This window comes from Periplaneta americana, chromosome 14 (assembly GCF_040183065.1).
Source record: "Periplaneta americana isolate PAMFEO1 chromosome 14, P.americana_PAMFEO1_priV1, whole genome shotgun sequence".
Taxonomy (NCBI): Eukaryota; Metazoa; Arthropoda; class Insecta; order Blattodea; family Blattidae; genus Periplaneta; species Periplaneta americana.
This window is the reverse complement of record NC_091130.1, coordinates 135,201,177-135,214,450: the sequence shown is the minus strand read 5'-3', so window position 1 is coordinate 135,214,450 and position 13,274 is coordinate 135,201,177. Positions and strand designations below refer to the sequence as shown.

Here is a 13,274-nt window from a genome sequence, read left to right as displayed (position 1 = left end):
AAAAAACAAAGTCTGTTACATAACTGAAGCTTCCTTTACTTCTCTACATAATCACCACCTATATTTAAACATTTGTCGTATCTGTTCACTAGCTTTAGAATTCCCGTGTTATACTCCTCTGCCGCCAGTTCATTAAGCCAGGTGTTCACTGTCTTCTTCAACTCTTCATCACTTCTAAAACGCGTACCACCCAGAAAGTCTTTCAGCTTAGTGAAAAGGTGAAAATCGCTAGGAGCAAGGTCTGGACTATAGGGCGGATGATCAAAGATTTCCCAACCGAATTGATCCAGCAATTCTCGAGTTGAAGCAGCAGTATGTGGGCGGGCACAGATTTTGTGGTAGTCAAGATGTTGCGACACAATTTCACCAAGCAAAGAACGAGAAATGTCAGGAAAGGCAATATGCAATTTGTCGAGTGATGTGCGCCTGTCTTGCAAGATTCTGTCGTTCACTTTAGTCTTCAGGTCTTCTGTGATGAATGATGGGCGTCCGGGTCGAGTTTCATCGTGGACATTTGTTCGCCCATTGTTGAACATTTCGCACCATTTTCTCACATTTCTTTCATTCATTACAGTATCACCATACACTTGTTTCAATTGCCGGTAAATTTCTGCAGGTTTGAAATGTCGGGCATTCAAAAATCGAATCACACTCCTCACCTCACAGTCGGCGGGATTATCAATCACGTCGTTCATTTTGAAGTAACACAAAATGCACAATGGCTACTTGTTGCAACCAGTACTCACAACATTATGAGAACACATGTTAAGGAAGCCAGTTGACCTTCAAACAAGGAAGGGGAGTCAGCTGCGCGGCGGGTATGCGCGAACGGTCGTTATTTCCTGGATCCCCCTCGTAGAATTAGTCCACACCTGTGGAGTAATGGTTAGCGCGTCTGGCCGCGAAACCAGGTGGCCCGGGTTCGATTCCCGGTTGGGCCAAGTTACCTGGTTGAGGTTTTTTCTGGGGTTTTCCCTCAACCCAATATGAGAAAATGCTGGGTAATTTTTGGTGCTGGACCGCAGACTCATTTCACTGGCATTATTATCACCTTCATCTCATTGAGATGCTAAATAACCTAAGATGTTGATAAAGCATCATAAAATAACCTACTACTACTACTACTAGATCTAGAATTGTGGTAACCCCACATCGCAAGGGTCCCATCACGTGTCTGTTCAATTATGTGATGTTGACACTGCCTAAAAGATAAAAAGACCAAACTGTGTCAAAAGTGAAATACTTAACAAAGAACGTAATTCATTGTTTCCTGAACTATAAATTGTGGCTAATCCCCAAAAGATATAAAAGTATTTATAGTTGTATTTATATTGCACAAGCATTACATTTTACAATTAATCCCAGCACATTGTGGGATCTCTGGCAACGAAACTACTGATCTTGCAAAGAAAGGTTGTGAACTACCTCAAAAGAAGAATAAAATTTACCCTCCACATCCATAAAAACAGCACTACACCCCAACTCTAGCTACTAGCAACAGGCATCTATAATGAACACCGATGAAAATACCCCCCATTTCTCGTGAAAAACAGCAACTGAATAGACTACAGTGGCACGCTGGTTTAACACTTCGTTTATTTTATGTATTATAGCAGATTTTGAATTGATTACATTTTTTTCCATTTATGACATAAGTTACGTATTTTATAGATTGGGGTAGAAATTAATTTTTTACGTGCAACTTCTCAATTCTGGCTATCAACAATTCTACTGACATTAGATAACATTATTGCTACAGTATGGTTAAATAATAAGTTTAAAAACTATGTGGAAAAGTGTGTCATTAATAAGTACCATTTTTTTTGCATTTCTATATGTTTTTTTAATGTATCTGCTGTTGACTAATGAATCATGTAGCAATCACTATGCTTATTGTGTTACTAAATCATCACAACACCAACTGTTTCAATACTAAAAGCACAATAGACAAATTAACTGATCACGCTTGCTACTTTTATTTGCTGTGATTGTTATTTTATTTTAAATAGTTTAATCCTCATTTCATACAACAAGACTCCGCATGTCAACAAACAAAATCAAAATTCTTCCAAGCCCAGCCACTGATTGGTCCCATGTTCGCACTAGAAAATGAAGCATGCATTGACATGTGTGGAGCAAAGAAGATAATGTGATATAACAGAGTATTATTTAACTAACAACCCAACATAAAACATCGAATGCATGTGGGAATTTTACAATAATTTACTTACTTTATGCAGTGTCCATACCAGGTAACAGACTGTTTCTGGAGGGGTTCCCCTTTATAGTCTACACTGTTATTGTACTGTATGTTGTAGGACGTTCACAACATTTAATTTAACACAGCACCAACACTACATTCTAATACAGTATAAAGGAGCAAACAATAATAAAAAATGATTGACCGACCACTATTCCCATCTCCATGCTTTGAATGGTGATGCAGTCATGTGGTATGTTATCACACCTCTTTGCCAGCAGTCAGCATTCGATTCCACCTACAAATTACATTCTTTGTTAACAGTCTTTATTAGTTTTTCAACTGCTTCATATTTCGTATTGTCTTATTAATTCATTTAATATTGGCGTCTGTGAACAGAACTTTAACAGACAATTAACAATTGCCTTTAGAGACAATTAATATTAGGTACCTGGCTTCATTTATACACCGACGGATCCTTGATCTCCAGAGAACAAGGTGCCGGTGCAGGTGTTACGTGCTGTCTCTTCTCACTTTATAAATCTCTTGGATGTGGAACAACAAGTTTTGATGGAGAAATCATTGCAATAAGTCAAAGTCTCAGGAATCTTCTATGCCACATCAATAAATTTAAAAATGCAGTTATATTGCCAGACTCCAAAGCAGCTATTCTATCAATAGTCTCCAGATACACACCTTCATCTCAAACTAAATAAATAAAATGCTCTCTCAATTAATAGCACTCAAAAAGGAATTGTATTCCAATGGGTACCATCCCACTGTGGAATCCTGGGAAACGAGAATGCAGATACTTTAGCAAAGAAGAGCAGCACTGCTACTTACAGACATGTTACTAAACCTACGTATTACTATGTGTAAAGATTTATTAAATCTACATACTTAGACTTCAACAAACAAAATTTGATAACACAATCTCAAGGGAAAAAATTGAACTCTCTGCGTCATAATCCACAATTAATTCCCGATTTATCACGTAAATCGTCTGTAGCTGCATTTAGATTGGCAACAGGCCATGACTGTTTGCATAGAATTGGAATATATCAGTCCCCTAACTGCCCATTGTGCAATTCAAACCAAGAAATGGATTCGGAACACCTCAAAATCTGTGCTTCAGTGGCTGACCATGATAATATCTTTGAAAAATATTGGAGTGCAAGAGGTCAAATGACTTTATTGTCAAACGCCTGGCATTAGAAAACAACAACAACATATTTCATATTTCCTTCTCGTGTTTAGAAACACAGCAAATTTCCTATAATACTTCGAAAATATATAACAGTTTGTGCTTTCAGGCAGGGAACTAATTAACACTGCATTGTAGGCGCATAAAGAGGTTGTTTGTCCTGTAGCTAATAGGCACATGCATTTGTTTACATTCAGAGTCTTCCTGAATGGGATGAAGATTAGAGCCTTTGACTTTGGTAACTTTCCCCTACATATTTGGGTAAAGTATATTGTGAAGATTTTATTATGCTTATCAGACTCTTGTTTTATTTTGTTTAGAACCCAAGGCTCTCTCCTCTGAATCCTCCCAGTTCCCAGTATCCTATCCTGGAAATTCATTATCATTCCAGAGAGAAATGGCAGAATGAGTCCTTGAAGTTAATTTCCAGTCACACTTCTCAGGATGTGTCTGAACATAAGCATGAGGTTGTTCAGTATGTTACAATAATAATTTATACATTTGCGTTTCCTTTGAAAAATCGCACAGAATTATCATACTTTACAATTGGGGGGTTAGCTGGATGAAGGGCGTAACTCAGAAAACATATTTTTGAGATAATCAACAAAAACTATCTGTACCCTGCATCTCTTGCTGGAATATGACACTATTCATATATATTGTAGGGTAATACGTTCTCTTGTGATTACAATAAGTTCCAAGGTTAATGTTTAAATATTGTACGAGAACGAAGCATTCAATTTTTTTTTTTTAATTATGCCCTTCTGCTATAGAAGAGGGTTGAAAATGCTGCAATACTGTTAACTTTTCTATATTTCTAATATTTCTATAGGAAAGGCTAGATATAGGTCTATATACAATAATGAAGATAATTATAATGTATGTTCTATAATAGTACATTATGCAACGAGCCAATATAATGATAGTAATTAAGAAGCGAGTATGGATGTTTATGAAATGAGTGCAAGCGAGTTTCATAATTTTCAAACAAGCTTCTTAATTACCATTATAGGCGAGTTTCATACGACTTTTTATGCTCGACCATATTTCTAACTTGAAATTATTCATTTTATTTGTATCTAACTGACCTTGAGCAATACCTCGTAAATTGTGAGATGTGCGCAGACGCGAAAGTATTGATTTTTTCCGAGGAACAGATGTCCACATTGACCTTGATAGCCTATAAGAACCTACAGAGTAAACTAAATATTAACTTTGATATAACATTGAAATTAAATTAGACATTGAAAAACGAGATGACAAATTGAATTTATTTGAATATTATTTACAATTAACGCTAATTATTATAGTAACAGAACATAACCTTCTGCGACAGTATTGGATTTCCAGCCTCCGTGACTTTTCACTAATTCTCTTTCGATTGCATACCCGAGAATAATCGATACTTGGGGTTTTATAATGGTACAAAGCTGACTTGTCATTGGCTGAGGTTTTATAACGGTACAAAGCTGATTTGTCATTGGCTGAACACCTGTACTTTAATGAGTAGGTGTACTTTAATGACATGCATTAAAGGACTGCTACCAGGTGTATAATTACTACATTTCGGCATGGTCGAGCATAAAAAATATATATATGTTCGTTTACTAAATTATCACAACATGAAAAATAATTAATCCCACTTATTTCACGTTACCATTTTAACTGAAAGTACCTAGAATGTAGGCTTAAAAACACTTCAAGTGATCTAATAACCTAATATAAACAACGTCTAGAATCTTGTGTCCTGTTGGTTTTTGATTCCAGTTTCCGAAAATCCTCGATGGAAAATGGCTTGTTCCTTTGTAGACATCCCATATTTCTTCTGGTAGCAACTGGCTTAAATGTTTTGCTGCTAACCTGTCAGAAATATGATCGTTGCTAAATGACTGACTGCTAGTCTGGATCTAATATTAAATTCATTCGACATTGATAAAAATAAATAATAATACTATATTTCTTTCACCATTTTTTTCCTAACCTATTTGTGTAAGCTTTGCCGTAATTTCGTCGTCGCTTGATAGATTATTCTTTCATAGTTTGTTGAACCATATCCGTTTTCTACCTTTCTGTATGTAATTCATTTTCACTGATACTTTCAACATCAGAAAGGTTATATTCGCTTCCATTAGGTGAAAGATAGGATAGAGCAGAACATTCATCAGACAATGCAAACACCCTTGCAGTTACCTTCGCCGGTCCTCAAACCACAATAGTGAGATGGAAGACGGACGCAATTCAATAATACTGCTCTATTGCAATCTATTGGGAGTAGAGGCATAATATTGTGGTGGTTGGTAGAAACACTGCCAAAGAATGCATATAACCATTTTACGGATAAACGCCATAATTCGAATTACGCCCTTCTTCCAGCTAACCCCTCAATTATGGAAAATAATGTTTCAAACTTTAGGATAACAGATTTTTGTCATTAACAAGTACGAGTAATAATTAGTAGCAATACATTTTATACAGTAGTTGATTGCAAGGAAAAGTGCAACATTTTATATAACAGTCATCTTTTTTATTCATTTGAAAAATGATCTAAAGAAACAGAAAATTACTTTTGCAGATATGTTTACCTTTTATTGTTGGTGATACTGGATGTCAGTACGGTACTTGTAACTTAAAAACTCTTCTTTCTTCGTTCTAATATACATACACTTTATTTACAGGTTCAGATGCCACACCATGAATCAACGAGCAGTCATATTCCTGAAACACGATTCAAATGTCTAACAATAGGCATCATATCCGCGTCTTTGACAGTTGGACTTCTTATCCCAAACATCGAGTTGGTATTAGGATTAGTTGGATCGACTATTGGTGTTCTTATTTGTGTAATGTTCCCAGCTGTTGCTTTCATATGTATATCCACGAAAAGCACTAGGGAAAGGCTTTTAGCACAGGTGAGTATTATTTCATGATAGTCTTAAAGTTCCAGTGTGGTTTATCTAGTATCTTAATGATAGTTACAACTGGATTTTCAACTTCTACAGTTTCAAATTTATCATTATGAAATTTTTGCCACATATTTATGCACTTTTCAGTACAGACTGTACCGAATGTGGATTTGGTAGATTTATTGATACTATAGTTATTAGCATTTTATATATGTAGGCCTTTGTATATATACAGGGTGGAAGTGAAATAACTCTGCAGATTTTCAGAGAAAATAGCTCATGTTGTATGTAACAAAAAATGTAATACCATATTGGTCATACACTTTTCTCAGAAAAAATCTTTTTCTCCAAATGTTTAATACCCTCTTATTCGGTAACTATTGCGAGTAGGATAGGGATTTTTGTCTACATCAATAGAAAATCTAATAAAGAATAATTTACACCTCTGGCATATTTCAGTAAGGTGTAAATTTAATTTAAAAACCACTAATTTGAAGCCACTGACCGATGTGACCAGTTTGCAACATTTTAGCCAGAAAGGAAGATGGTACTCATTTCATATTGGAGTTAAATGGCAAGTTGTAGCCGATTTAAGTGAACACCATATTTTAACGTTTTGGTGGCTACTTCATTCACACACAACCCCCAGAATGTCTGGAGGACCACACCTGCTGTTGGTCGACGGGTCCATTGGACCTAGCTGGGAGATCTTGAATCCAAATATCTTGGAGTTATTTTCGATAGTAAGTTAACATGGAGCAACCATTTGAAATACATTTCTGAAAAAGCTCGTAAAAGATTCTCCCTTCTAAAAAGACTAGCAGGAAAGAAATGGGGATGCTCTAGGAATACTTTGAACGCTACATTCAAAATGTTTATACAGCCAGTGCTGACATACTGCGGAGAAATTGTAATTACTTCACCTTTCATAAACGACATAGAATATGTTCAAAACCAAGCTCTCAGACTCATTACTGGTGGAATCAAAACAACTCCAATAGATTCTATGAGACTCCTCACTAATATTAACAGCATCAAAATGACAATAGAAGAAAAAGCACTGATTCAATATTAAAAACTTATCAGATTACCAGGAAACAATTGGCATTCATACAGTCCTCTCTGTAGATTGAAAACTCAAAAAAGTTTCATATCCATTGTTCAAGAATTAAAACAGAAAATCAATATCCCGAATTTAAAAGAAAACTTACAAATTAAACCAAACCCTTTAACACTATTAAATATAGAATATAATCTAAATTTAACAGAAGAAATATTGAAATCAGAAGTAAACACTGAAATACTGAAACAATTGTCTTTAGAGACAATTAATATTAGGTACCCTCCACAAAACTAGCTTCATTTATACACCGATGGATCCTTGATCTCCAGAGAACAAGGTGCCGGTGCAGGTATTACGTGCTGTCTCTTCTCATTTTTTAGATCTCTTAGATATGGAACAACAAGTTTTGATGGTGAAATCATTGCAATAAGTGAATGTCTCAGGAATCTTCTATGCCACATCAATAAATTTAGGAATGCAGTTATATTGTCAGACTCCAAAGCAGCTATTCTATCAATAGTCTCTAAACACACACCTTCATCTCAAACAGCAGAAATAACTAAAATGCTCTCTCAATTAATATCACTCAATAAAAGAATTGTATTCCAATGGATACCATCCCATTGTGGAATCCTGGGAAACGAGAATGCGGATGCTTTAGCAAAGAAGGGAGCAGTGCTACTTACAGACCTGTTACTAAATCTACGTATTACTTTGTGAAGAGAGTTATTAAATTTACATACTTAGACTTCAACAAACAAAATTTGATAACTCAATCCCAAGGGAAAAAATGGAACTCTCTGCATCAAAATCCACAGTTAATTCCCGATTTACCACGAAAATCGTCTGTAGCTGCATTTAGATTGGCAACAGGCCATGACTGTTTGGCCAAACACCTGCATAGAATTGGAATATATCAGTCCCCTAACTGCCCATTGTGCAACTCAAACCAAGAAATGGATTCGGAACACCTCAAAATCTGTGCTTCAGTGGCTGACCATGATAATATCTTTGAAAAATATTGGAGTGCAAGAGGTCAAATGACTTTATTGTCAAACGCCTGGCATTAGAAAACAACAAGTTGACTTCATTATAGTCTTGTTTATTCAAATGAGGAAGGCAAGGCCTCATATATGAATAGCTATGTATATTTTCCATTTTTATTATATAAAAAGAGCTTTATTATTATTTCAATTCAGCCTATGAAAATTTAAAGCAAAACTAAGTAAACATAAAAACGTAGAGAAATTTTATTCCTTGTATTTTTAATAATGTTCTCAGAAATTTTCAACTCATCCAGATAAGAATTGTGATGTAAGGAGTGAATATTGAATAAGAACAAAATCAGTCTAATAGTTTAGGAGAAATCACTGTACATGGCCGCTAGCATAGCTCAGGTGGTAACACATTTGTCTGCTGATTGGAGCTCCGCTCAGGCATGGGTTCGATTCCTGGTTGAGCTTCCTCCCCCCTCCCCCCCGAGATTTTCGCCAACTGTAAGATAAATGTCAGATAATCTTATGGCGAATCCTCAGCCTTATCTCCCCAAATACCATCTCACTCTCACGAATCTCATCGGTACCAAACAGCCCAGTAGTTTGCAGCATTAGTCATGTTATTTACAGTATTTAATGAACAAATGTTGTTGTTGTTATCTAATGCCGGGCTTTGGCAACGAAGCTATTAGCGTTCTTGCTCTCCAATATTTCTCTGTGGTGGATCCATCAGGTAGAACTTCACAGGTTTGTAGATGATCTTCAGTCATTTCTTCTTTGTTGCATAGAGGGCAATTTGGATTTGTGTAAATTCCTATTTTATTCAAGTGTTTGGCCAAATAATCGTGTTCTGTAAGCAGTCTAAATTTTGCTACTGCAGATTTACGTGGGATTTCTGGAATAATTTCTGCTTTTTTTTTTTTATTAAAATGCTCCATTTTTTATCTCTGGCTTTGGTACATAGTGCTTGGTTTTGCTTGATTTTATATTTATTTTTAATTAGTCTTTTGATGGATGTAAAAGGTAGGCTTGTATTTTTATTCTGAATTAAATTGGATCCTTTTTTGGCAAGAAAGTCAGCAGTTTCATTTCCAGCAATTCCGCAATGTGCAGGTATCCATTGCAATTGAATTCTTTTCTGTAGTTTTTGAAGTTGTTGGATTATTTTGTGACATTCTTTAATTTGGATTGACATCATTTTATATGAATTTATTGCATATAATGCTGCTTTAGAATCAGAGAGAATGACAGCATTTTGAAATTTATCTATTCTGTATAGTAGGTGTTGGAGTGAGATATGAATAGCCATTATTTCCGCATCAAAATTTGTTGTATGATGCCCGCTGGTTGATAAAATGAGAATAACACACACGTAATTCCTGATCCTGAGTTGTTATCGATAGTAGACCCATCTGTGTAGATATGTAACCATTCTTCTGGTGGGTATCTATTGTTCACAGCTTCTAATGCCAGCACTTTTAGTACAGGTTTGGAAGTTTCAGATTTTGTAACTGGTTCTTCTAAATCTAGTTGAATGTTAATTGGTCAATGAACAAATGTTAAAATTTTGTTTCTATTTTCCCATTTTTTTAGTATCTCCAATGTTTGATGTATTGCTTACATTTTCATTTTCGTACTTCACAGTATGCTGATATTTTCCCAAATTGTTTGAAGGTTGATAACTGAATCTCTTTTGTTTGAAATGCAATTTGTGGTTATACTTTTGACCATTTTTCACAGGTTCTGGTATTTGTTGGAGTGCTTATTCTGGTTCTGGGTACATACGCAACGCTGTATGCAGCAAACGAAGCTGCAGATACAGAAGTAATTGAAACAGTCAGTATTCCATCTGATCATCTTGATAGTGTCGTTAGAATGACAATGATACAAGTCGATAAACCTGTGGTCGAAAATATTGTTTCACAAAATGACGACTCTAAATTAAAAGGTACAGAATTCTGATAACACACTACTACTATCACTTGATCACATAATTTTAACATTAATGTCATTCATTTTCTGTTCTTTAATACTGTGAGGAGTAAAGGCTCATACCCTGCAAGTTTCCCGGGTTTAGTTCCAAGTCTCAGTAAACATAATTTTCAGTGAAAGATGTCATTGATGTGGGCAGATGGTTGAACCTGCAGCGCTTTAATTTCACCAGTGGGAAATGCATTGATTTTATTTTCTGTCGAAAAAAATTTTTAGCAGAAAATATCTAATCCCATAGAATAGCCTGATTACAAAAGAATACCACAGTCTAGTATATACAGTCATGAAGCTTAATACTTACTAAATATGCAAACATAAACAGTTGAGATATGCATCCATAGATAGTTGCTCACCACCAGGATCGCTACTATCGCCTCATCACAGACTCTTTCCCTAGCAGAACATAAAATGTATTGTACTTTCGATATCGTGTTCTTTTGAAAAAATTAACACCTTCCTTCCACTATTGAAATATGAAATACATAAAGTTTATATATTATTTTCATAAAATATATATTATATTCTATAAACTCACCTGCCTGGATTTTTCGGAAGGATAACTCTAACCTATTTTTCTTACAATTTATAGTACTACAAACGTCTCCTTGTCCCATATTATTATTCAAATTATTGCATTTTAGCCATTTACAGTTATTACAACCGATAACGGACTTTTCACAAAAATGCGAAATACGGCACAGTCAATGCTTTTTCGATCTAGACCAGGCCGTAATGTTTGTTTGGGTTTTCTGTTTCAGTGTATGGAACTCAGTGAAATATTATATTGTAACTTTATTGCTTATTATTGCTAAGCTTTATTTAGTGTAATGTGTTATAAGTTCCGTTTACTTCTTGTTGCATAATATGTTGCAGAAATAATTACAAAACTGTGTTATTTTAATGTGAAGAGAATTTTACATGTTAATATAATCTGTTCGCGTCAACATTTCAAGTTTAGAATGGAAGCTATTTTGAGGTTTAATAAAAAAGAATTTTTATTGTGATTTCAATTTACCACATCTACCTTCCTAAATTTCAGACAAAACATTTACCATACCACTCCTATGAAGTTACTGTACGTACAATTGTGTTAATTCATCTCTTAAGTAGTAGATAAATACAATAATTCAGTACTCAATTTTAGTATTAAAATACAGACAAATAGAATGTGACGGGTGTCATACATGACATTATGCTTAATTATAATGTATGATTGTGAATTTATTAAACGTAAATATAGTAAACATAACCTAAAATTTTCATATGAATGGCAAGGCATTGGAGATCGCTAAATTTAGACAGAAAGGGGCAACTGGTACAGTAAACATAACCTATAATTTCAACATATCTAAATATCCGTGCGTTGCAATTGAAAATTGTTGAATCGTGCATAAATGAATGTACAAGAATTTCGCAATATTTAATCGAAATAAAGGCAGGTATTACACATGCGAACAACGTAATTTTCACACCATAAATAATATTACATCTTAACTCGCAAGTAAATTATGTCTGAAGTGTCTCATAATCATTGTTTTAAATTTTATTAATGGAATTACACTACATTTTAGAGAAACATATGTTACTGTTTATGTATTCCAACTAATTTACTTGGTTGAAACGCTGCCGGGTTAAGCAAGTTACATGTTCTGTCTTACGGCCTGTATTAGATCACGATGGCTGTGGCACAGTCTATTGTTCCTAGTGTTCACAGCGCTCCAAACTGCTACAACTATCGCGAGATTTGCAAAAAATCACCCCAAGCTTCGTGACTGTATATAGTATACTGTGAGAATACCTCAACTTTGAAAGACTATATTTCGGCAACATAACAACTTAAAGTGCCACTGGACATATCATTGTGGAGGTGGTGTCCTGAAGTTTTATTTGGTTGATTGCCGAGAGATGTCAGTGAGATAAAGACCAGAGAATTTTTTTGTGAATTTGTTCTGAGTCAGATCGTGGAAGACGATTCCTTCACATCTTCAGTGTTTGTGAGAAATCTTATTTTCTGTCTTAATTCATAAAAAATTCTTGTTTAATGAAGCAGTTAATAAAATATTGCAGAAGAAATATGTATGTTTTACAATATAATTCTTTTTACTTATAGCAAAAGTGAACGATAAAGTTGTTGAATCCAAGCAAGAACTACCAGGTGGTGATACAAAAGGGGCACAGGATGTTCCGAAATTAGAACAGAAAGAACCCGATAAGATACCAGATGTTCGACAAGAACCTCCAGTGCCTGTTGAACCTCCTGCAGATAATATTCCACCTGTTGTGCCATCAGTACCTCCAGTTGAGAAGAAGGCAGAGAAAAAGGAAGCAGATAAATTAATACAGAATAATAAGCAGGTTTGTATGACCGGTTTAGTGAAAAGGTCATGACTAGATAGATTTAATTTTCTGAACTTATGGCCACACATCTATTTGATTGTCTCAGGTTCTCCATCAAAGTCAGTTGAATTTTGACCGAAATATGAGGCGTGTTCTTAAAGTAAGTTCCGTTTTCAATTATAGCCGTCGCATCGCTGCAATCGTTGTTTTGTGCATGCATGTTTTCGGGGGCGAATGCTAGTCACGAAAGTTAGGCTTGCTCTTTTATTCATAGGGGAAAATGGGAGGATATAATAATTCATAATTAATAAAAATAATGAGACCCACATAAATAATTTATTTTATAATTATGAAATCATTATGAGTCATGGATCATATTCGCTTATCAGATGTAGAAGTTCGATATAATATAACAAACATGGCCAACAAAACAGTTTATTCAGTTTTTTTCGACCCTGCCAACCAATGCATATTGTTGTATTGAGCTGCACTGAACGAGCGCACATATTCTCTATAATGTCGTCTTCTCTTGAATAGTCCTTCGGGAAAATGGATTTAATAATAAGGTTTCAATGACACA

The 13,274-nt window shown here is 35.0% G+C and overlaps 1 protein-coding gene across 1 annotated transcript in view; it reads left to right on the top strand.

The window, feature by feature from the left end:
- The window catches only part of LOC138713747 (putative sodium-coupled neutral amino acid transporter 10), a 37,543-nt gene that overhangs the window by 13,377 nt on the left and 10,892 nt on the right, over nt 1–13,274 (top strand). The window contains exons 8-10 of the mRNA XM_069846120.1: nt 6,080–6,313; nt 10,106–10,313; nt 12,468–12,712. Of these exons, the coding sequence (XP_069702221.1) occupies nt 6,080–6,313; nt 10,106–10,313; nt 12,468–12,712 (687 nt within the window). The remainder of the gene's footprint in view (nt 1–6,079; nt 6,314–10,105; nt 10,314–12,467; nt 12,713–13,274) is intronic.